At 34.3% G+C, this 21,356-nt stretch overlaps 4 protein-coding genes across 5 annotated transcripts; 2 read left to right on the top strand and 2 right to left on the bottom strand.

The window, feature by feature from the left end:
- Positions 1 to 5,034: 5,034 nt before the first annotated feature.
- LOC111407225 (oil body-associated protein 2A-like) lies at positions 5,035 to 7,166 on the top strand. Of its 2 annotated transcripts, none has more exons than XM_023036588.1 (4): positions 5,035 to 5,443; positions 5,524 to 5,606; positions 5,715 to 5,886; positions 6,834 to 7,166. In XM_023036588.1, exons 1-4 carry the CDS (start codon positions 5,161 to 5,163, stop codon positions 7,082 to 7,084), a joined length of 789 nt encoding a protein of 262 aa, XP_022892356.1. In that variant the 5' UTR covers positions 5,035 to 5,160; the 3' UTR covers positions 7,085 to 7,166. The 2 variants fall into 2 exon arrangements, with proteins under 2 accessions (XP_022892356.1, XP_022892358.1); XM_023036590.1 differs by having other exon boundaries at positions 5,040 to 5,443; positions 5,772 to 5,886.
- Positions 7,167 to 8,619: 1,453 nt separating this feature from the next.
- LOC111407227 (cyclic phosphodiesterase-like) lies at positions 8,620 to 11,161 on the top strand. The gene is made up of 3 exons (XM_023036592.1): positions 8,620 to 9,144; positions 9,951 to 10,005; positions 10,738 to 11,161. The coding sequence occupies exons 1-3, from the start codon at positions 8,746 to 8,748 to the stop codon at positions 10,941 to 10,943; spliced, it is 660 nt and encodes a 219-aa protein (XP_022892360.1). The 5' UTR covers positions 8,620 to 8,745; the 3' UTR covers positions 10,944 to 11,161.
- An 84-nt stretch (positions 11,162 to 11,245) lies between these two features.
- LOC111407226 (GDSL esterase/lipase At1g29670-like) lies at positions 11,246 to 13,513 on the bottom strand. Its single transcript, XM_023036591.1, has 5 exons — positions 13,184 to 13,513; positions 12,842 to 12,966; positions 12,488 to 12,733; positions 12,009 to 12,264; positions 11,246 to 11,758 (listed from the first exon to the last, which is right to left on the bottom strand). Exons 1-5 carry the CDS (start codon positions 13,422 to 13,424, stop codon positions 11,535 to 11,537), a joined length of 1,092 nt encoding a protein of 363 aa, XP_022892359.1. The 5' UTR covers positions 13,425 to 13,513; the 3' UTR covers positions 11,246 to 11,534.
- A 3,405-nt stretch (positions 13,514 to 16,918) lies between these two features.
- LOC111408165 (pentatricopeptide repeat-containing protein At4g18975, chloroplastic) lies at positions 16,919 to 21,161 on the bottom strand. Its single transcript, XM_023037968.1, has 8 exons — positions 21,097 to 21,161; positions 20,903 to 20,921; positions 20,520 to 20,588; positions 20,356 to 20,423; positions 20,073 to 20,169; positions 19,768 to 19,911; positions 18,126 to 18,338; positions 16,919 to 17,792 (listed from the first exon to the last, which is right to left on the bottom strand). The coding sequence occupies exons 1-8, from the start codon at positions 21,159 to 21,161 to the stop codon at positions 17,601 to 17,603; spliced, it is 867 nt and encodes a 288-aa protein (XP_022893736.1). The 3' UTR covers positions 16,919 to 17,600.
- Between the last annotated feature and the right edge of the window lie 195 nt (positions 21,162 to 21,356).

A 21,356-nucleotide genomic window follows, 5' to 3' on the forward strand; every position in this document is an offset into this window, starting at 1 on the left:
GGCAGTTTAGCGGTCGCGGGTTCGATTCATGGGGCTCTTGGAAGGCAAGTTTTTCTCCTGGAAGACAAGATATTTCTTGGAAGGCAGGAGTTCCTTGGAAGGCAAGGCGTATACAAGGGTTTGACTCACTCGACACTTTGCCAGTTCAGTTGAGGGGGCTCTTGAACCCTGGCCAGTTTGGGGCACAACCCGCGGTTTACTTGGTCTGCGTGAAGAGGGGCTGGATCGTAGACCCCAGCATTAGTCGTTGTAAGGTGGACACTTGGGTATAAAAAAAAAAAAGAGGTTGTTTAGGATAACTTTTGTTTTTTTGTAGAAGAGCTCGATCTTCTCTAAGAACTTTTCTTCCAAAAATTATTTAAACATACTCAAAAGCAGTTTCTTAGTCTTAAAGACTTCACTATTTTATTTTTCTTCTCACTCATTTTTAAAGTACTTTTAGATTGGACGTGTCACTTTGACCACAACTCTCAATTGGGTAATCTATTAAAATTCAAATTTTTGCAGCAATGCCAATAAATACGAGGAAAGATGTCTATATCTATTTAATTGATTAGTTTCATTGTTTGCTAAATTTATTTGTATCATTTATTGACGTTGTAACATGTAAGATGTTCAATTCTGCACCAGTTATTTAGTTAAGAGGAAGAAATTTGATGAATACTAATGCACCAGAGATTATTGAAGCGGGAATTCATTTAACTTTGCTAATTTATTGTCGTTGTTTGTTTGAAGAAATGTTAGTGCTTTGTAGAAGCTCTATTTGTTCTAATAAATTTGGATCATCCTTCATCCTTGGAGCTGGAAATAAAACTACGAGAAAGCTTTCTTTATCTTTATTGTTATGTTACGATGTTACCAAGTTAATTTATTGTTATATCATGATGTTACCAAGTTAATATTGGATTATATGGAGCCTATGTTGCGGAATTGAACTTCAATTGGTGGAATAAGACTCAGTTTAAACTTACCAATGAATATCAAACAACCAATAAAAACTCCGACCCACAACTTATATTCACTTATGGTTGCTCTCTTCCTTTTTCGCCCACAAATTGACAAGATTATGGTGATGATGTGCAAGCCACAAAGGCAAAGAGAAAACGATAAAAATAAGGTATGAAGAAGTTTCTCTCAAAAAAAGGCAAAGCACGCACACACGGTTCTAACCAAAGTGAAGGCTATATAGTGTAGGTTATCCAATTGGTCCAAGATACAAGATAATGGGCCAAGACTCAAAGAAAGTCATATAAGTGAATTTGGGTCAAGGCAACATTAATAAATTAACTTACTACCAGTGGCCCACATTACTTTCAAGTCAAGCCTATAAATTATGGGAAAATTTCATAAATAAGAATTTAAGTATCACACATTTCAAAATTAAGAAAATAAGTTCAAACTTCAAATATCAGATTTTTATCAAAATTTATTTATGATTTAATTAGTTAATTAATTATTTTATTAATTAAATATATTTAGGTCACAGATCTATACAATTTGGTCACAAATTTACAATTTAATTAATTACTTATTATATTTTGGTCACAAATCAAAAATTTTATGTCACAAATTTTTCAACGATCACAATTCAAGAATTTTGTAGGTCACAGTTTGTTTATCAGTCACAAATCAAAAACATAATTAGTCACGGATTAATTTTTAATCACAACTTATCACAATATTGTTCACAACTTATTTTTCAATCACAAATTAAAAATTTTACAGGTCACATATTATTTTTCAGTCATGAATCAAAAAATTTATAAGTCACAAATTAATTTTTCGGTCACAATTTAATAAATTAAAGTCACAAACAATTTTTAGGTCATGTATTATTTATTTATCATAAAATTTTTATTGATCACAATTCATTTATCAGTCACAAATTTTCAAAATAATTAGTCACAATTAATTTTACAGTCACTAACTCAATAAATTATGAGTTACAATTACATTTTTTAGGTCACATATTATTCATTTTTAGGTCACTAATTAATTCGTCACGGATTAATTTTTAGTCACAATTTATCAAATTATTAGTCGCAACTTATTTCTCGATTACAAATTGAAAATTTTATAGATCACAAAAATACTTTTCAATCACGAATCTAAAAATTTTATACGCCACGACTCATGAATTATTCATCGGCCACATATTCAAAACTTTTATTGGTCTCAATTCATTTATTCATTGTAAATTATTTGATTAGTTGGTCACGATTAATCAATTGTGAGCCATAATCACAATTTTCAGGTCACATATCCAATTATTAGTCACAAATCGATCAAATCGCCACAACCACCATCACGACCAACTCACAGTCACAATTTTCAGGTCACGGGTCCAATTACTTGTCAAAAAATCTACTAAACCGTCATGACCACCACAACCACAACGAAAACCATCACTACCACTGCACCGCCCCCACGGCCACACGACCACACTAGAAAAATCCCAAATTTGACACCGGACTGTACCACCACTGCCCATACCAACCATCACTGCCATCACCTCGGCTCAATCACAAAACAACCACTGACCACACAGTACCCACCATCGCAACACACACATGTTTTTCCTCCGTCACCGACCATCACACAAAATAGAAAACCTTCCTCGCCGCCACTACGACCTCCCGTTATAGCTGTTGCTGCAGATCTCTGCCAGATCGCTACTGCTGTAGGTCACCGCCAGATCCTGTCGTTCATGACCAGATCGCTGCCAAATCCGACACTAAAAGCCCTCACCACCGGCTTTGTCGACGCTGCATTGGAGAAGTTCGCAGCAGCGTCGGTCGGCGACATGCAACAAAGCATACCACAACTATCGATCGATGAAGCTGGAACAAAGCAGCTCCTCTATCGTTGATCCTCCATTGACTTTCGCCGATCAGATGCGAGAGAGAGAGAATCAGGTTTTGGGCCGGGGGGAATGAAATAAGTAGGGTTTGAAATTATTATTTATTTTATAGATTAATTAATTTCTTAATTTGTTCATTAATTAATAAAAGATCTAGTTTATGAAATTGCAAAGTTCATATATGATTTTGGAACCCTAGATTTTAACTCTAGAGTTCCCTGTAATTTCCACATAAATTAATTGTGTTGGTAATTATTTTACTCAGCGATCGAGGTCTATGAAATATATTCTAAACTATTTAATATCATTGCCCAATATTTATTGGGTATCAAAATCCAAAAGCCTAATCATATTTTACATTTATTTCCTCGACTGTGAATAAACCTTTGCAATAAGGTTGATGGGAGCAAACTGCCTGGGAGTAGAAAGACGTTCGTTCTTGAGGCAATTTTTAGGTGTATTTAGGGTGTATATTATACTTATATCAGTATTATACGTAGATGATTTCAGGGAAGACATAGGTATGAACGCATGAGCTCATCGTTGACAGTGGTAATCCTTTTTCTTCTTTACCATTAAGTGACATAACACATTAACACTCACATTGAAGTCTCTGTGTTACTTCGAGTAATTCTAATTCGTTTTACTTAATATTTATCTAGTAAATGGGATAGGTCAATAGCTCTAAACATCAAGAGGTCCATGATGTCACAGGTTACTGTTGGACATAAGCCTATTACCTGACTCAAACTCAGTCTCGGAGGCAGCAAACAAAATCGTCCTGCTACTCATTTGCAGCATCCGTTTCCTCTTCCTGAAGTCCTTCAACCACACTGGGACACACACATCTCTATATAAACACCGTAGTGGCGAGGTCCCGAGGAACAGGATAGCCAGTCGTTTGAACCAATCAAATGGAAAAATTTCTCTCACTTAAGCACTGCACCAATAGAGGATACTGACACATGCATTGGAGATCTCTTTCCACAGGGGCTTTACAGGCCCCTCACTGTGTGAAGTGGTCCACCTGTATTTAAAAAAAAAATTATTGTGGATCCCACCTTGTGTCTTCCCTGGCACCAGCCCCTGTAACTGTAGCATCACTCAATTGTTATTGGGGCTCAGCTATGTGTTTGGGATTTTGGTGCCAAAAGAGTTTTAAACTTGAAAACTTCTTTCTCCAAAGTATAGGTATGTACTGTTAAGATTTGGGGTTCATCTTAATAAGGTCAACATTATTAAGAGGAGTATTGAACAACTTAAATAGATCTTGAATCACTCCTCTTAATAAGATTGACCTTATTAAAATGGACCTCAAATCTTAATATGATATCAAAGCCCAGTAAGCTCTAAGGAGCTATTCGATCCGATTAAGTCTCAAAAAATGAGCACATGAATTTTAAGATTGGTCTGCTCAAAAAGAGCTACGATCTTGCGGGGGCATGTTAAGGGAATGAATCTCACAACAGTTAAATACCGAAATATTGATCAATTTAAATAGATCTTGGATTACTCCTCTTAATAAGGTTGACCTTATTAAGATGGACTCCAAATCTTAACATGTACAATAAGGAGATCGGTGTACTGCACAAATACCTGATGGTTTGTCAGCTTCACATTCGAACAAGAAAAATTTTGATGAAAGAAAAGGGGATGGTATCAGCTCAGAAAACTGGCGAAATTTGTAGTTTCGAACGGAAATATCCAAGGGCCGCAAGATATGTCAGGTCATTGTTTGATGATCGGGTGCGCTCAGGGTTGACAAAGGAAAGAATATGTTACGTGTTGAGCTACTAAAACATCATTGTGCTAATCTACTATCATTCAGCGGCTAGCAAAATTGTCACAATGGAGTCATGGACGGTTTTTATCCATGTTGACATTATGAAACTATAGACAAAAAATAACAATTATTCTAAAATTTGAATAGTTGCTGATTGAAATTGGCTAGAAATAAAGATTGGATACCTTATTGATAAGCTTATAAATTAGAAATATTCACGGTATTTTCTTTATTCATATAAAATAATTGAAAACTTTTATCCATCACACATTGTGTATCAAAGTAATCAAATATAAAATAAAGTGCGAGTCAAAAGGAAAAAAGAAAGATAGTCAAATGACGCCCGTTTTTAGCAAATTCAGCCACCTCAACAATGAACATGCTTACGTGGGATCAACACAAACTACCCACGTCGTACAGACTCTACAGATAATAATCCAAAACCTCTACACGCCCTTAAAAACTGCAAATCATCAGATCAGCAAAACACGAAGAAGAAGAAGAAGAAGAAGAAGACATGGCTTCAAGCGATGAAACCCCAGGTCAAATGCCTCCCGGCGACGGCTCTGTGCCACCGGGGAAGCCAATGACAGTGGGACAGCATATAATCGACAAAGGGGCTCAATTGACGCAATCCTTGAAACCAATCAAGCAGATGAGCCAGCATGTCTGCACTTTCGCATCATATAGCCATGATATGACTCGCCAAATCGAGACTCATCACTATGTTAGCCGCCGCAATCAAGATTTCTTGCAGTGTGCTGTTTATGATTCTGATGACTCCGATGGACGCCTAATCGGTAAAACTTGCTCCCCACCTTCACCCACCTTGCTATGTCTTACAGATATCTCTATAAAGTTTCATGTTATCTTTGTACAGGGGTTGAATATATAATATCAGATCGGATCTTTGAAACACTTGGTCCGGAGGAACAGAAGCTTTGGCATTCACATGGTTACGAGGTCTCCTATTTTTTTTCTTGCTTTTAGGTTACCTTCATAATCCGTTTATTATTTTTAAAAAAATAATAATAAAATAAAATTAATAATAATAATTCATTGGTATTACAGATTCTCTTGATATCTGAAGCCCTTTACTTTTTGAAAAATGTGATTATTATGGTCCAGATTACATCAGGGCTGTGGGTGAATCCTCGTGTTCCAGAGATGATTCAGAAGCCTGAACTCAGAGATTTAGCCCGGAGTTACGGCAAGTTTTGGTGCACTTGGCAAGTTGACAGAGGTGGGTTTTTCTCTTCGGATTCGTGTTATATATTTTGGCTGAGTAGTGCATGTTTGGAAAAATTTATTAATTGTTTACAGAGAAAGAGAGGGAAATGTCAGAAACTTATTTGAATTGTATTGGCTTTTTCATGAGTGATACAAGAACCTCTTTACATATAAACATGTTGAAAACACTATCCAAAATAAATAAGGAATATGCAGATGATGTACAACTATTCTGGAATGAAGGGATTGGTTTGCGCAGAAAATTGTGGATCTATTCTAATGAGATTGAACTTTCCTTGCATGACCAATGAATGAGTCCCAAAGTATGGCTTGGTGCATTCTCAATTGGTCTATCATTTGTTGCTGCAGATTTGCCATTTTAGTGCAGTGAATTACTTAACAGATCTCCATTAATATTGGTCATGTGATCTTGAACATTTGTTTCCTTATTCCTTCTTTAACACCATATCTCTCCTTTAATATTCACGCCCTGTTCGGTAGGAATTTTGAGAATTGATTTTTTGACCATTAGAAGAAAAGTGGGGCCACCCGTGAGAGAAGAAATAAAAAATTACGGCTGGAATAGTGAAATAACAGTCAAAAAATTTTTTTTTTTTTTTTTGGTGAAAAATCATCCCCAAACATCCCCTCATATTTACCATAGTTATGTGGGATTGCAAAATCAATGTTGAGTTGATCATGCTGATTTAGCTCAATATTTACAAGCTGATCAGATTCTTACTTTTACTAGGGATAACTTATTTCCGCCTTTTGATGTCTAGTTGAAATGACTGTTAAAGTATTAAAAACGTTGGAGAGGTGACCACAAATAACCACCAATATTTTAGCACTCGAAGGATTTAATGAAGATTTTAGTAAATTTTAAGGAGGAAAAAAAGGAGGTTTATAGCTCAGTATTATACACAATATGAGAGTTAGTTCTTGATTTAATAAATGCAGGTGATAGGCTTCCCCTTGGTGCACCTGCACTGATGATATCTCCACAAGGTGTGAACGTGGGCATGGTGGATTTAGTTAAGAAAAGGGATGACAAGTACAAGATATCATCTGAGGAACTGAAAATAAGCAGGATAGATATTGCAATACCTGAGATGACAAATTCGTCTGCGGATTACTGGATGCAGACTGGCAAAGGTTTTGCCATTGATGTAGAGAAGACAGATATGGAATTGAGGGCGCCATTTCCATGATAATTATAAACTCTGATTTGTTTTGTTTTCTGTAACTAAGCACATGAAAATAAAAGATGTGGATCTCTCTCTCTCTCTCTCATTTTTTTTTTTTTTTTTTTAAATGACTATGGGTGTTTGGACCAACTTACGTGCACCTCGATTTTTCATCTTCTAATTATTTGATCTTTGGTTTATGGTAAATTATTTGGGAGGTATTGAATTCTTGTTCTAGAAACTCTTGTAGTCTAATTGATTGGGTTGGGAAATAAAGAGATTTAAAATTTCTTTTTTCTCTGGGAACTAGGTGCAAATTTCTTTTTTTCTTTTTAAAATAATTTCTGACATAATATTATGTTAGAAAACAGAATCCCAGATTTCTTTCTTTCTTTTTTTTTTCTCTTATTAAAATAATTTCGATATTTGACCCAAATTATTTGGGGTGGACAAAAGAATCGGTAAAGAATTGAACCCAGTTAATTGATTCAATTTGATTCTAACTATGTTTTCATATGATTCTGATTATTGAAGTCGAGATTATGAAATATTATATATTTTTCTAGGATTCTGTTGAAAAAAATAAATAAATAAATAAATCTGATGATCCTATTACATAAGTTAATAACCTTACATTGTGAAAATAAACTAGACCAGAAATGATTAGCACGATCTTTTCTACACTTCTTAACAAATTATAGCATTTGAAATTTCTGTTTTTAATTTATCGTTTCTGTTTTAAGCCTATGGCTCCGTTTGGTACTCATTTTTTTTTTAAATGTATTTTTCTCTTTCTTCTTTTCAACTACACATTCTTTATTAAAATAATATTACACGTAAATTCAAAATTTTTCCTTATTTTTCAACCACATATTTTCCATCAATTTAATATTCAAAAATGTATTTTTACATAAAAATGTCTCCCAAGCACTCCCGTAATTTAATTTGAAGGTTTCATTTTAGATTATTAAGAAATAGTTAAAATAGAATTGAAATTCGACTTTTGTAGTTAGAACTGAAGTCCAAATCTAAATTAAAATTGTTAGATAAACTCTCTTTTTTTGAAGTTTTAAATATCCCTAATTTATAAAAATTAATTTGATGATTTATTTAATTAAAGATTATATTAAAAAAATTGTTAGAACTGAATTAAAATTCGATGTACTGAAGACATAATGAAACCTGAACAATATCGAAACAAGCTGGGTCTCAATTCTTAGCGGACCCAATAAGGATTAAGCCATTCTACCAAATTTTGTATAAATGATGGATGGATCCCATCCAATTAAAAAATGGCCTAAATAATGCCACGCCCGCTTGCATGTGAGTGGTCGGTTGGGGTCCCCGGTAGAATAGCACAATCCGACCGAACACCACGCAAATTGATTTCACCGCCAGCTTACCACTAGGTACCCCACTGCCTGGAGAAATAAAATCCTATTTATCTTTCTTTAAAATAACTATTTAATTATCGTACTTATTTTTTAACTATTCAATTATTCGATGTACTTATTCTTTAAAATAACTATTCAATTTTTTCAAACTATTTAATCGAATATTCTCGGAAGGAAAAAAAAAAATACTATTCGAAAGATTATTTTAAGCAAAATAATCAACAGAAAGTGCAATAAAAATCTGATCTTAAAACATGTGTTCGTCGTTAACACCATCCAACATCTCTGTGAATGTCCCTTGAGATACGTTTGTTTCGATTTCTAATCTTTCTTGGATTTCTGGGTTTTTCTTTTGTCATCTTCTCAATCTCCATGGAGACTACAGCTCCCGATGTACATGTACAAAAAGAGATCAAGAAAGAGGTTTATTCGGTGTGGGCGCTTCCACCAGAAGACGTGAGGCCCAGGCTGAAAAACCTGATGGAGGGCCTCAGATCGGAGTCCGGCGGACCGGAGTTTGAGCCTCACGTGACAGTCGTCGGGGCCATTTCTTTGACGGAGAATGAGGCACTTGACATGTTTAAGAGGGCTTGTGAGGGCCTCAAGGCTTATAATGCTACTGTGGACAAAGTTGCCACTGGAACTTTCTTTTACCAATGCGTTTTTCTTTTGCTTCATCCAACGCCTGAGGTAATTCTTTTATATGTATTTTGAGAAATTATAAATTATTTTCTCAGAGGAAATTAATTTGCTTTCTTTTTGTATCTGTGTAGTGGAATTTGGGCTCATAACAAGTGTTAAATTATTTGTTTTCATGTACGATATTTCTAGTCATAGTTTCGCCTTGTTGTTTTGGGAATATAAATATTGAAAACTATTTGATTTGATCAAGATTCGGCCGATTTTCAAGTTTATTTTTAACGAAAAGTTGGATTTGATCATTTATATTTTGTATCATGAAAATCACCTATGAATTGTTATGTAATTGTTTATCGATATAGATAATAAATTTTGAATAATCTAACAATGAAATCAGGTCATCATGCCCCTTTAAAGTACCAGTCCGCGTTTGGCTGTGTTTTTGGCACACACGGTTGGGAAGATTATCTGCAATAAGATCGGTAGCAGGGTGCATAAGAAGATGAAGATAGCTAGCAAAGTGATCTCTACAATTTTGACTTTAGAGCTCTAAAAACATCTTATTTGTAGTGCTATTTGTTCCCCTCTGCAATAGTATATTGCGTTGGTTTCAATGTGGAAAAAACAAAAGAAATGAGAAATGGTTGGAAAAATATGCCTTTGATGTATGAAATAAGCTTAGGGCGAAATATAAAGGTCCAAAACTGAATTTTCTGTCACTTGAATTAATATTGCATTAATCCTGTTTCTTTTTCATTCTTGGTTCATACGGAATACGTCTCTGTGGATATATTCATCTGAGCTCAAGAAATGCGAGAGGTCGTTTCTTATAATGTTGTAAATCTTTTCTAAAACAGGTGGTTGAGGTACGTTCACACTGCAGCAATCAGTTTGGTTACAAGAGCTCAACACGTAAGCTAAGCATCCTCACACCTTATATCATTATAACTGTATTAAATTCATTACGTCAACATAATTTATCGATATCTTCATGGTTGCAACACTTTTGGTTACTGTTTAACAATATTTCTTTGTAAAAATCTTTTGAGCGGCTTAAATAATATATAGTAGACCTTAAATGATAAAGAGAATAAAATGAATCCATCTGATCTGCTAGTTGAACTTGTCCACCAAACTCTATAGGCAAAATCGGAAGATGGTCGCCTGACCATGTAATGTGATTAATTTCTGAGAGAAGACTCTCTTCAATTGATAGAAGGGCAAGAGGAAGATGAAATTGTACACTAGATTCTGCATTTCTTTTAACTTTCTTGTTCTTTAGTCCTTGCTGGTGTGTTCTCATTGTTGTAGAGTGCAGCTGTGTACATAAGAAGAGACAAAAATGAAAAAGAGAATAATTCAAGATGCTATCAGTATATTGTTGCCGTGGTAAATGATTCGATTTTGCAAGCTCTAGGGTAATCGTGTAGTAACTCGGTTCTGGATCATTTTTGTAGAATAGTAGTTAAAATTGCAGGTCTTTGTAAAATAAACACTAGTTAACAAAGCTGTAAATTATTTGGGAACTTCTATCGAAATATTTATTGATTCAAAATTGCAAATTTTTCGATAACAGTATTCCTCGACATTGTTTACTTGTGCACAAGCAAATCATTTTGGTAACATACAGATGTGTTCTTGCAGCTTACATGCCACACTTGAGCCTCCTTTATGCGGATTTGACAGATGAGGAGAAAAAGAAAGCCCAAGATAAAGCTTACGTCCTTGATGAGAGCATCGGCAGTTTGAACTTTCAGATTTCTCGTCTGGCATTATACAAAACAGACACTGAAGATAAAAGCCTCAAATCTTGGGAGAAAGTGGCCGAAAGCGACCTCAAACATTACTAGTTTCCTGGCATCTGGACTCCTTAGTGATACTAAGTTATGCTGGCGCCTCGCTGTTTCTATAGAAGGTTCTATTTGTACCATTTTTGTAGTTGGGAACTGATTGTGCAATTTTAATAACAGAAATGTGAAATGTTATTAGGAGCTTGTTTGATAAAACTTAAAAGCCAATTAAAATCAATTTTGACCGTTATTTTAATATTTCGGTTATTATTTTTGAATTCTTCTCTTACAAATAAGACACACTTTATCTCTAACGGTCAAAAAATTAATTATCAAAATCCTTATCAAACAAGCACTAGAAATGTTGAGTACTAGAATTCCCATTCAACTTGTTAAAGAACGATGTGTAATGCATTTTTGAAAGTGAATTAAAACAACAAACAAGTAGGAATTGAATTCTTTCATCAATTCACCACCTTATTTTTCACAATTGTTACACTTAAGACCATTTTCATAGTAGTACACACATTTTCACTCAGTTCTAGTACAACAAAATTACTCAAAAATAATGTCTATAAGAAAAATAAGTATGCAGATTAATGTATATTTCCCCGGTGATGGTGCTGCTGCCTAAACTGTTGATCTCGGCCTTCAGAGTTGAGCTAGGCGACGAATATCAATAGGGTATGCATCTGAAGCCTTTTGAGAACTGTATGATCTCCTTCCAACAATGACATTTGCAGCTTCAGTAGGATGAAAAGCATCCCAGAATAGGTATTCCTTTCTATTTCTGCAAGGAGCTTGTAATGGAAGACATGTTACTTGGCCATTGTTCCTCCCTACACCGCAGCATCCCTTATTTGTAACCTTAAACCCTGCAACCAACCAAAGTCAATGTTAATCTTTACTGTTGTCATACAAAAATGCTAAATGGACAGGCCCTGTCAATGTAGCTGAGCTCGTTATCATATCTCGTTCAAAAATTTAAATTGTTAAGACGGGCCTGCTTTGTTGCATGCATGCCAAATTCATTTTTATTATAAAAAAATGTTTGATACTTGAACTTTAATAAATGTGACTGAAAAGAGGTAAAAAGGCGAATTAAAGAAGTCCTGGAAGAATTACCGAAAGCGGAGGGGTTGTCAATTAAATCCTGAAAAATCCCATACGCATTAATATAGGTGAATTTTGCATTAGGCAAATTCTTGTTGAAATTAACAACTAGGGACTTCAGTTTGTTATTGAACATCTGATTAGCAGAGTTTATTCTTTGTACACACGTCTTCCCATCAGGGCTGTTTTGTGCCAATTCATTTGGGCTGCATCCAATCTGGCCTACTCCAATTAAGGCAATCTTTCTTGCACCATAATTGTACAAATTCTGCAGTCAAATAGAGAAAAAAATTCAAATAAGCATTTATTTCGATATTAATACGCTATATGGTACAATACATTATTTAGCAATATATATAAAAATAAAATAAAATAAAATCTTCTCTGTCGCATAGTATTGTCAAAGCGCAATAAGCCAGCTTTGTAACATTACCGATGTATCAATTTGGAGAATACGAACTTGCAAATGTAATGAAAAATGAAGGAGTTACCCTTAATTGTTGGGAATATTCTTGAATGAGAACATCAGCAAACTGTTCAGGGGTATATTGCCTGCTAGTTGAGTAGAAGAGAGGCATAAAATAATTGTTAAGGTAATCGTTGCTTCCCATTCCAACTGAATACACGCATTTGCCCAGATAATTTGCCGCTGCCTTTTCACCGCCTAGTAAATTTGCCACTTGTGAAACTGTGTTCTTGTAATTTTTTACTTGCCCAGCAAAGTAAGTTCTGGCTCCCTACGTGAATGTTATTATTTATACACAAGGAGTTAGTTTCCAGGCATCTTTCAAGAGAATTTATTCTGAAAATTTAACTTATCCAAAAACTTAGTTATAAGTAACTACCAATTGACGACCGGTTTCCTCTCTGATTCCAGCAGCTGCAGACGCATAGTTCACACCCTTGAGTATGTCTCGACCTCGGGTAGTAGTATACGGAGGGATATAGCCCTTAAAACCCAAAAGATCAGCTGTAGATGGTAAAGCAGGTTATAAGATTATAAGCTGACATGGGATATTAAACAAAATAAATGGAATGAATTCAGACCAAAATAGTACTTATTCAACCTCAATCGGCGAGTTATGTCTCACATTCTCGAAACAGACTCCTAAACTTTCTTTAGGAGACTTAAATATATGCATCGAATATCACAAACGTGTATGGGGGGAGAGATAGAAAGCCCTTACCAATGACATCGACTGCAGTTATACCATTTGAGAACCTTCCAGTTGGTCCACGAGGGAAATCAATCCCATAAGGCATATAATTAGCTTTTGCCAAGGAAGCAATGTAATTGTTATTCCCATTGTCTACCAAAGAATCACCAAAAATGAAGTAACATGGGACTTGTTGTGCCATAACCCCATAACCAAGATTCATCACCATTAATACTAGTACCACCAACCATTTCGTAATTTCCCCACCCATTCGAGCAACTTATAAACAAAAATAAACAAATGAGAGATGAAATTATAAGTGCAGTTGTGCAATGTGAGATGATAACAAAGGCATGAAAGCTAGTTATTTATAGAGCTCAAACTGAGATGACTTCTTTCTACCTTTCTACGCTACGTAGTTAATTAAGACGAGTAATACAGGTACGATTAAAGATCAGAGAGGTGCATAATTAAGTCCATGACCTAACTCTTCAAAATAAAACCTACTTACAATAATGTGAAGTGACATGCTAACAATATCAGTATGTTTAATAAAATTTATGAGTTATTCTATTGAATTTTACGTATCAAATATGCCTTCAATGCATGTTTGGGATGGAATATCTGTTGGAAAATTATTAAGCCCAAAATGAAAGTGCTTTAATAAGGAATATAGTAATTGGGCATAGTGCATCTAAATAAAGTACGGGCCAGATTATATGTATAGAGATCGAATTCCTCAATAATTGTATTTCATGATGGACAAAATACATACGAAAATTATATATAAGGTTATGGCCCTCAATTTATATACAACTTATCATGCTTTGTGTCATCCCATCAATATAAGAATTTAGAAAGAAGGCATATTGAAGAGGAAAATTTAAAACCCACAATCAATAACAAACAATTCACAATCAAGAATCAAAATTATGGATCAAGAAGCAAAATCAAAAACAAGATGTAAAGATATAATTCAAGATTAATCATTCGAGGAACAAATCAATAGATCAAAGTATATTTCGCATTAATTAATTTTCTTGATGATTTGATATAGAGAATCTTGACAATAAATTAATTAGGTCTCATGTTTATTAAGAATTAAAATTTCAGAATATCTCGTTATAGTTGACAAGATTTTAGCTCGTGTTTTCTTCCTTAAAACGGTGCAATATGGTCTAATCCAAATATCCAATATACGAGACGCTTAAAGATCCCCCAAGACTATCTTCTCTTTTTGTTATTGTAAAGAAAGACTACGAACATATTCTGCACAACCGACGTAGTATTTGTCCTCACTTAAAAGTTAGAAAAGAAGTCAAAAACCGCACCTTTATTGTTTATTATTCAATGGTACGAAAAGGTCATATTATCACCCAAAAATAAATAAATAAACAAAGAAATTGTCACTTTGTCCAAAAATATTTGACATTCAGGGTTACCGACTGTCCCATGTGAATTAAATAATGTCCGATTCCCAAGGGGAGATGTGTGTGTTCAGTCATCTCTAATGTTCCCCACTACTTTGCTTTAACTTAAAAGTCATGTCGTCATATGTTGTTTTTTTTTTTTTATAAACTTATTTAGCATTGCTTCACACGTGTAATCCAACCCTAAACAAGCTGGAGGATGACTAGTTCAGGCTGATATAAGCTCATAATAAATGACAGGTTAATCATGATTGATACGACGTTAATGCTGTCAGCTACCTAAGATAATCAGTTCTTATGTCCGGTGAAACATAAAATTATAGATTTTTTAAAATGATTGAATACATCCATTAATGTGATCAATGAACATCTACTACAGTTAACATGTAATTAAATCATAATTTGTCCGAAGAAATTATTTTCGAGCTATGTTATTTATACAAAGTGTGTTTACAATTTTGTTTGACAACAGAAATGTAAGCAAAATTCAGGTCATTGATTTTCAATGATTTAAAAATCTATCTTTGAAATGATTGGTGTAAATATTACTTTGTCAACCAACTTTGTAAACATACTGCATAGTGTGAAATCAATTTTGACATGTTGATACACCTAAATTGTACACGATTATACAAGATTAAATATGATTAAGGGATTGTTTGATGAAGTTTTTGATAAAAGTTTTAGAAGATTTGATAAAAGTCGATGAAAGATCTGTTTTGACATAACTTTTACGCCTGTAAAGAGCTTCGAGTGAAAACAACCTTAGGCCAGTTTCATTTAAAACCTCTTCTAATAAAATATTTTAAGAAAATTATTCAAACATATTCAGAAGTAACTTTTTAGTATCAAAAGTAGTTTTTGCTTTTCAACCCTACCAAACGGGCCCATTATCGAAAAGTTGATAAAAGTTTTGAGACCTATTAAAATTAAAATTAGTTATTAACTTTTTAATAATTTTCTTAAGTTCTTTTCAAACAAGCACTATGGAGGAGAGAGAAGCCGAAGATTTACAACTAGCTTATGTCACCATTGGACCTTCATAAACGTTACTCCTATCCAAAAAGTCCAAAATGTAGCTGAGACATTTTTTTCCTATGGTACGATACATTAATTGAAGGTCTTGCTTTTTAGCAATTTCCAGGAAAGGGTTTCTCCATCATGAAATAAATGATCGGACCGAATAGTCTTCCGCCGACAATATTTATATCAATGGTTGCAAAACAAAGCGGTGAAGATCCAACGCTGGAAATTGTCTTGTAGTTTCTGCGCGGGAAAGTTATACAAAGCAATTTAATGTTTTGCAGCGGCCAACTGCCGAACTTCAATAATGTATGGGGTTTGGTCCGTTGGGACCAAGTCATAGAAAACTAACACGCTTCTACAGATATGAACACAGTGGATTCCATTACCAGCCCACATGCTTGAAGAAAAAATGTAATGTACCAATTGTTGTGTTTCAACTTCTGCTGACCAATTTTAAAAATATGTCGACTCAAGCAGAACTGTCGCATTCTCTCTTGGATACTCTATCATGAAAGGAAGGTTGACTTCCTCATAGACGTCCACTCGATTATATGAATTGAACGTCAAAACCAGCAAGGATTGGTTCGCCCGTACTTAGTACAAAGAGCATACAGCTTTGGCTCTATGTGCTACAGGAACCAGTCTATCGGGTTCGGAAAGACTAATTCGAGCAAAACTCTACAAGTCATACATCAAACAGTTGAAAAACATTTATGTTTACAATTCCGCTATACTGTCGAAAAGGATTTGATACCCTCCTTGATAGACCCCTCACAAAAGCGGGAATTTTTTTTTATTTTTTTTAATTCACATGGGTCTATCTTATGTGAGTATAGGTCAATAAGAGTGTCAATTTTTTTCTTAGCAAAGAAGTTTAATTCTTATGTATAATCTTCAAAAAGTAATTTGTCGTTAAACATATCTCGAGTTTAATTTGTTTACTTGCATATTCAAGTTTTTATACTTACGTGGCATATTTGATACATGAATACTAGACTAGATTGAACAAAGATGAGATTTTATAACAAACTTCTCTTTTTTGATGGTGTATAGTTCGATCTAATCTAGCATATGGCATTTTGCACAAGAAAACATTGGTATCATCTAGAACAAATTTTGCTAAAACTCAAATGATTCCATTGTCGGATCTCAGAATTTTCACCTTTGCTTCCATATGGAGAAGTAATTAAGGAAGATGCAGTAGTAGCAAACAATACTAAACAAGAAAAAAACTAAAATTTTGTTTAATATATTGCCAATTCTCATCTAATACTGCATACCAAACAAACAATACTGTGTACACATACAATGAGCGTCATCAATCATTTTCTTCTAGTCATGCTTATTGATGGTGATTTACTTTGGAATATTACAACGGAATCAGTAGCATATTTTTCACTATAACGATAGATGGGCTCACTGTTCAATAAAAGCTACGCTATTACAGTTCTCAATATGAACATAAGCAAGTTTGAAACTTTCCAAAGAAAAAATACTTTAACACTGGCATTGCTCTCTAAAATAATCGACTGCAAGATTCATCAAAGCCATTGCAACTAGAACTGTAGGATATATATATATATATATATATAGGCTTCCTCATATGATGAAACAGCTTAGATCCATCAGTTCGTCCTATTTGCAGCATTTTGTGGCATTGGCATCAACTTTATATATATATATATATATATAGGCTTCCTCATATGATGAAACAGCTTAGATCCATCAGTTCGTCCTATTTGCAACATTTTGTGGCATTGGCATCAACTTTGTTTATACCAGCCTCATAATGCAATGGAGAGTGAGTCAAAGACAGCAATTAGTATCACGCAGTGTTCAGATCAACAAAACTCTGTCCCGAGAGCAACAACTTTTCTAAATGTAGATTTCAATTGGGTCTTACACTAGGAATTCTCAGTATTAGTTAGACTCCGTACAAGAGATCAAGACTAATGTTGACCCTGCTTTTGCTTGCCCGACTCCCACCAGCTTTAATCATCCCAAGCATCTCTTCTCACCCTAATCCTTTCACCTTTATAGTGGATATATTTCCATTTACTTAGGTACTTGGATAAAACCAGTCTCTGCTTGTCTTCTTGACCTATGACTTGAAAGGCACGTGCAACTCTTCTGATGGTATCTTCATCTGGCTTCACTCCCAACTCCTCCATGTCAGCAAATGCCTTAAAACATAAATTGGGAAACAATGAACTTGGTGCATGTTTGCCAAGCAGTACTAGATAGAACTCGACATCAAAATTAACAAGAATTTAGCTTGTTTTCTTGCTTAATACTGTCTAGCACTATCCATTCATCCCTACCAAACATGCCATTTGAATACTATGAACATGTCATGAGCCGCTTTTAAGCTTTACAAAAGTTCATGGAATTATCTAGGGGATAAGAAAGCACAAACCATATATAAGCAATACGTGCTTAGAAAGAGAGGAGGGGAAAATTGCAGAACCAGTCTTTTTAATAACAGAAACCAAACAGGTGCACATTCTGAATATTACCTCTATAATCTTATCTGGTACATTGTGATGATCGTACAAGGAGATCATCCGAGAGAATAGCCTTTTCGAGATAGAGCGATAATGTGTATGCAAAATCATATTCCATAACGATTCCGCTTCATCTACCCTTCCATCCATATCAAATGCCAATAAAAGTGTGTCATAAGTTCCCATTGTCGCTCCCTGACCTTTGCTCAACATCCACTTGGCCACCTGAGCATTAAGAGAAGCATCTTAGAACCAGAGTCAAGGCAGTAACAATCGAGGTAATCAGAAATTGAACATATGTTTTGTTGAAGGCTTGGAGGAGAAAGTTTCGTGGCAAGGACAGTAAACTCGTTTGAGACCTTATTCCAGGCTGCATTGTTTGGTGAGTGTGGAGAGAAAGAAACAGGCGCTATTTTGATGATCAGATGAAGACTTTAGAGCAGTTTAGAGAATTATTTTATTTGACATTGTATAATTAGTTTAATGCTGTAGCTTCTAGTCACATAGATGAGCTGCCTAATTTCATGACGTTTATTTCTTGTTTAAGTGTATAATATACTTCCTGTGTATTACCTTTTAATTAATAAAACATTTGATTACTTATAAAAAAAAAAGAAATTGAACATATGTTCAACCAACCAGACCATGGATCATGTATATGACAATATGCCAAAGTAAATTTGCTCAAAAAGATCACAGAATGAAGTTGCTTGGCATTTCATACAAAGAAGAGTAAGGGCCAATTTGGCATGGCTTTTGAAAAGCCAAAAGTGGCTTTTGAAACTAAGATGAGCTACTTGAGGAATCTTTTCCATTCTTCGTTTATGTATGAAAAGATAGAAATAAAATGACAACAATTTTAGGTATTATATTAATCATTTTTTGAAAGTGCTTTGTTTAATTAAAAGAGCTTTTAGATGAAGTTGCACAGGATGTCTTCCTCAACAAGCTCTTCCAAAAAAATGCGGGAAGCAATCACCTACTCTAATGAATCTTTTATTAGTCCAACCTTATTCCTTACATAGTAGACAAAAAATTAAAATTCCACCTCCATCCCCAATTTACAAAAATAAATAAATAAAAAATAAAAAGATGTTTTCAATTCTTATCAACTAAAAAACGAAGGAAAAAATTTGTAATTATTTTATTTATTCCGAGAATAACATTAATATATTTTTTTCATTAAGGGTAAGATTGTCATTGTCAACACTATACTATAATAGCTTATGGCATATTCATACCAAAGAAAAGTAAAAGCTATTTAAGAAATTAGTTTCCAAACACTAATTCAAAAGCTCTGGTTAGTGGCTTCTAATTCCTTTCTTCTTTTGCTCAAAAGTAGAAATAGAAGCTGCCCTAAAATATTTAGGATCATAATACTTGAAGCATATTTAGTCAGGATAAATTTCAACAGAAGTGCAAACCTAAAAAGATTTTACACTGATCATATTCTTAAGCATGTTGCTCTTGCTGCTGATTTCATGGGGAAGCTAGGACATGTTGCAATATAAATGAAGAATAGAATAGTTAGGCAGGAAAGTCGCCAATTTTATCTACAGCAAGTTTTATAAATGTAAATATTCAAAAGAAATGACTGCATTCAAGGTCATTGAATTAATGTCAAATTTTATGATAAAAATTCAACTCTCAATACCTGGATAACTCGCTTCCACTGATTCCTCTTCCTTAAGATTCTTAAGGCCTTGGCAGCGGCAATCAATGGAAATTCTGTCTCCCAAGCTATCCATCTATCCAGTGCACCATAAACTGCCTCTTTTTCATTCGGAAGTCCAGACATCTGCCAATTCACAATTGCTTTGTGAAGAGAACTATAACACTTCAAATTCATTTTTAAGTGTCCATGATGCAAAGAATGCAACTATAGAACTAAATCATCCCTTTAAACTCAGTAGTGAGTGTTTATAAAATCACATAAGTGACATGTTTAATTATACTTACAATTCGAATAAGATTTAATGCCTTCTGTCCAGAACCAGCAAAATCTCTTTTATTCCACAAGTGGTGTTCTTTCTTTCCAGCCTTTTGAATGATTTTCCTGCATTGACCAGTAAGAAAACAATCACAAACGTAAAAGACACAAAATAAATTCTAGCAAAAAACTTAAACAAGTCTCCCCAACACAATTCATCAAAATATATCGCCATTGATAGCCAACACAGGAAATCCATCCACTTGGAAATGTTAAATATGATCACACTTAAAGGAGAACAAAATCACCTACCTGTCACTTGACCTGGATTTCAATAAAGGTCGAAAATGGGGCTGGTTAACAGCAGAGATGCCTATTACCTAAGTAGCAAGAAAATATATTTCTTTGAGAAGAATATCCAAAATATTCAAGGGCTGTTAAATGAAAATTCTATTGAGAAATGAAAAGGCAATAACCTTCTCTGCAACAATAGTGAAATTCAAAAACCCACATTTTAGCAGGCGATTTTCTCTATCACCCGAAATCTGAGAAAAATTTACAATAAGGCACACGTCAAGAATACCAATTAAACAGCCCGGACGGTAAGAAAAGGGCAAAAAATGTTAACCCGATTTTGTCCAATTGATCGAAATTCAATACAAACTGGATCTATTCGACTCAAGAGCATCATAGTTGTGTCACAAAATTTTGCCAATTACGATTCTAAAAGCAAACAAAGAACACCGCAAAAAAATATAAATAAGTAAATAATAAAAATTAATTGGTAGGCAAATCTGTGAGAAATCGCAATAGTGTGTTTGGGTGCAAGAGAATAAAAGACACGAGGATAAGGACATACCAGGAATTCCTGCAACGCTCTGTTCAGTTAAAATCGCACCGCGGATTTTATTAAAAAGTTACTTTTATAAATTATCATAGTAAACTTTACTAGAGGGTTGTTTGGATAGATTCTTGAAAATCATTTTTTCTTCAAAATTATTTTCAACTAAACATATACGAGATTCATAACTCAATCCTACTTTTCAACCATACATTCTTCTCTGAACAAAGTCATTCACAGCTTGCTTCTTCAAGCAAAGCCAAGATGGTATGCTCATGTTCGATCTATATTCTTTAAAATTCATTTTTTTTCAAACTCATTTCAATCACAGGTTCTCCTAATAAAATAACCTTAAAAGATATCAAACTTGTGCTCAAAGAATTGTCATAGTAATAGTACCCTCGTTGGTAGAAGTTGTACGTGAATTCTCAATTATATTTTGCTGCATACCCATAATAAAATTATTATTTTC

Source organism: Olea europaea, chromosome 13, assembly GCF_002742605.1.
Source record: "Olea europaea var. sylvestris chromosome 13, O_europaea_v1, whole genome shotgun sequence".
NCBI classification, from domain to species: domain Eukaryota; kingdom Viridiplantae; phylum Streptophyta; class Magnoliopsida; order Lamiales; family Oleaceae; genus Olea; species Olea europaea.

What these genes read in the sequence shown, in the direction of transcription:
- LOC111407226 (XM_023036591.1), bottom strand. Translation starts at nt 13,424, where the DNA reads ATGGGTGGGGAAATTACGAAATGGTTGGTGGTACTAGTATTAATGGTG. An exon ending in AACTGCAGTCGATGTCATTG is followed by an intron (nt 12,967 to 13,183) that starts GTAAGGGCTTTC and finishes TACCATCTACAG; the next exon opens with CTGATCTTTTGGGTTTTAAG. An exon ending in AATATTCCCAACAATTAAGG is followed by an intron (nt 12,265 to 12,487) that starts GTAACTCCTTCA and finishes ATTTGACTGCAG; the next exon opens with AATTTGTACAATTATGGTGC.
- LOC111408165 (XM_023037968.1), bottom strand. Translation starts at nt 21,161, where the DNA reads ATGAGCATACCATCTTGGCTTTGCTTGAAGAAGCAAGCTGTGAATGAC. An exon ending in TCACTATTGTTGCAGAGAAG is followed by an intron (nt 20,424 to 20,519) that starts GTTATTGCCTTT and finishes CTTGCTACTTAG; the next exon opens with GTAATAGGCATCTCTGCTGT. An exon ending in AGTGGAAGCGAGTTATCCAG is followed by an intron (nt 18,339 to 19,767) that starts GTATTGAGAGTT and finishes CTTAATGCTCAG; the next exon opens with GTGGCCAAGTGGATGTTGAG.
- LOC111407225 (XM_023036588.1), top strand. Translation starts at nt 5,161, where the DNA reads ATGGCTTCAAGCGATGAAACCCCAGGTCAAATGCCTCCCGGCGACGGC. An exon ending in CTCCGATGGACGCCTAATCG is followed by an intron (nt 5,444 to 5,523) that starts GTAAAACTTGCT and finishes ATCTTTGTACAG; the next exon opens with GGGTTGAATATATAATATCA. An exon ending in CACTTGGCAAGTTGACAGAG is followed by an intron (nt 5,887 to 6,833) that starts GTGGGTTTTTCT and finishes TAATAAATGCAG; the next exon opens with GTGATAGGCTTCCCCTTGGT.
- LOC111407227 (XM_023036592.1), top strand. Translation starts at nt 8,746, where the DNA reads ATGTCCCTTGAGATACGTTTGTTTCGATTTCTAATCTTTCTTGGATTT. An exon ending in TGCTTCATCCAACGCCTGAG is followed by an intron (nt 9,145 to 9,950) that starts GTAATTCTTTTA and finishes TTTCTAAAACAG; the next exon opens with GTGGTTGAGGTACGTTCACA. An exon ending in TGGTTACAAGAGCTCAACAC is followed by an intron (nt 10,006 to 10,737) that starts GTAAGCTAAGCA and finishes GTGTTCTTGCAG; the next exon opens with CTTACATGCCACACTTGAGC.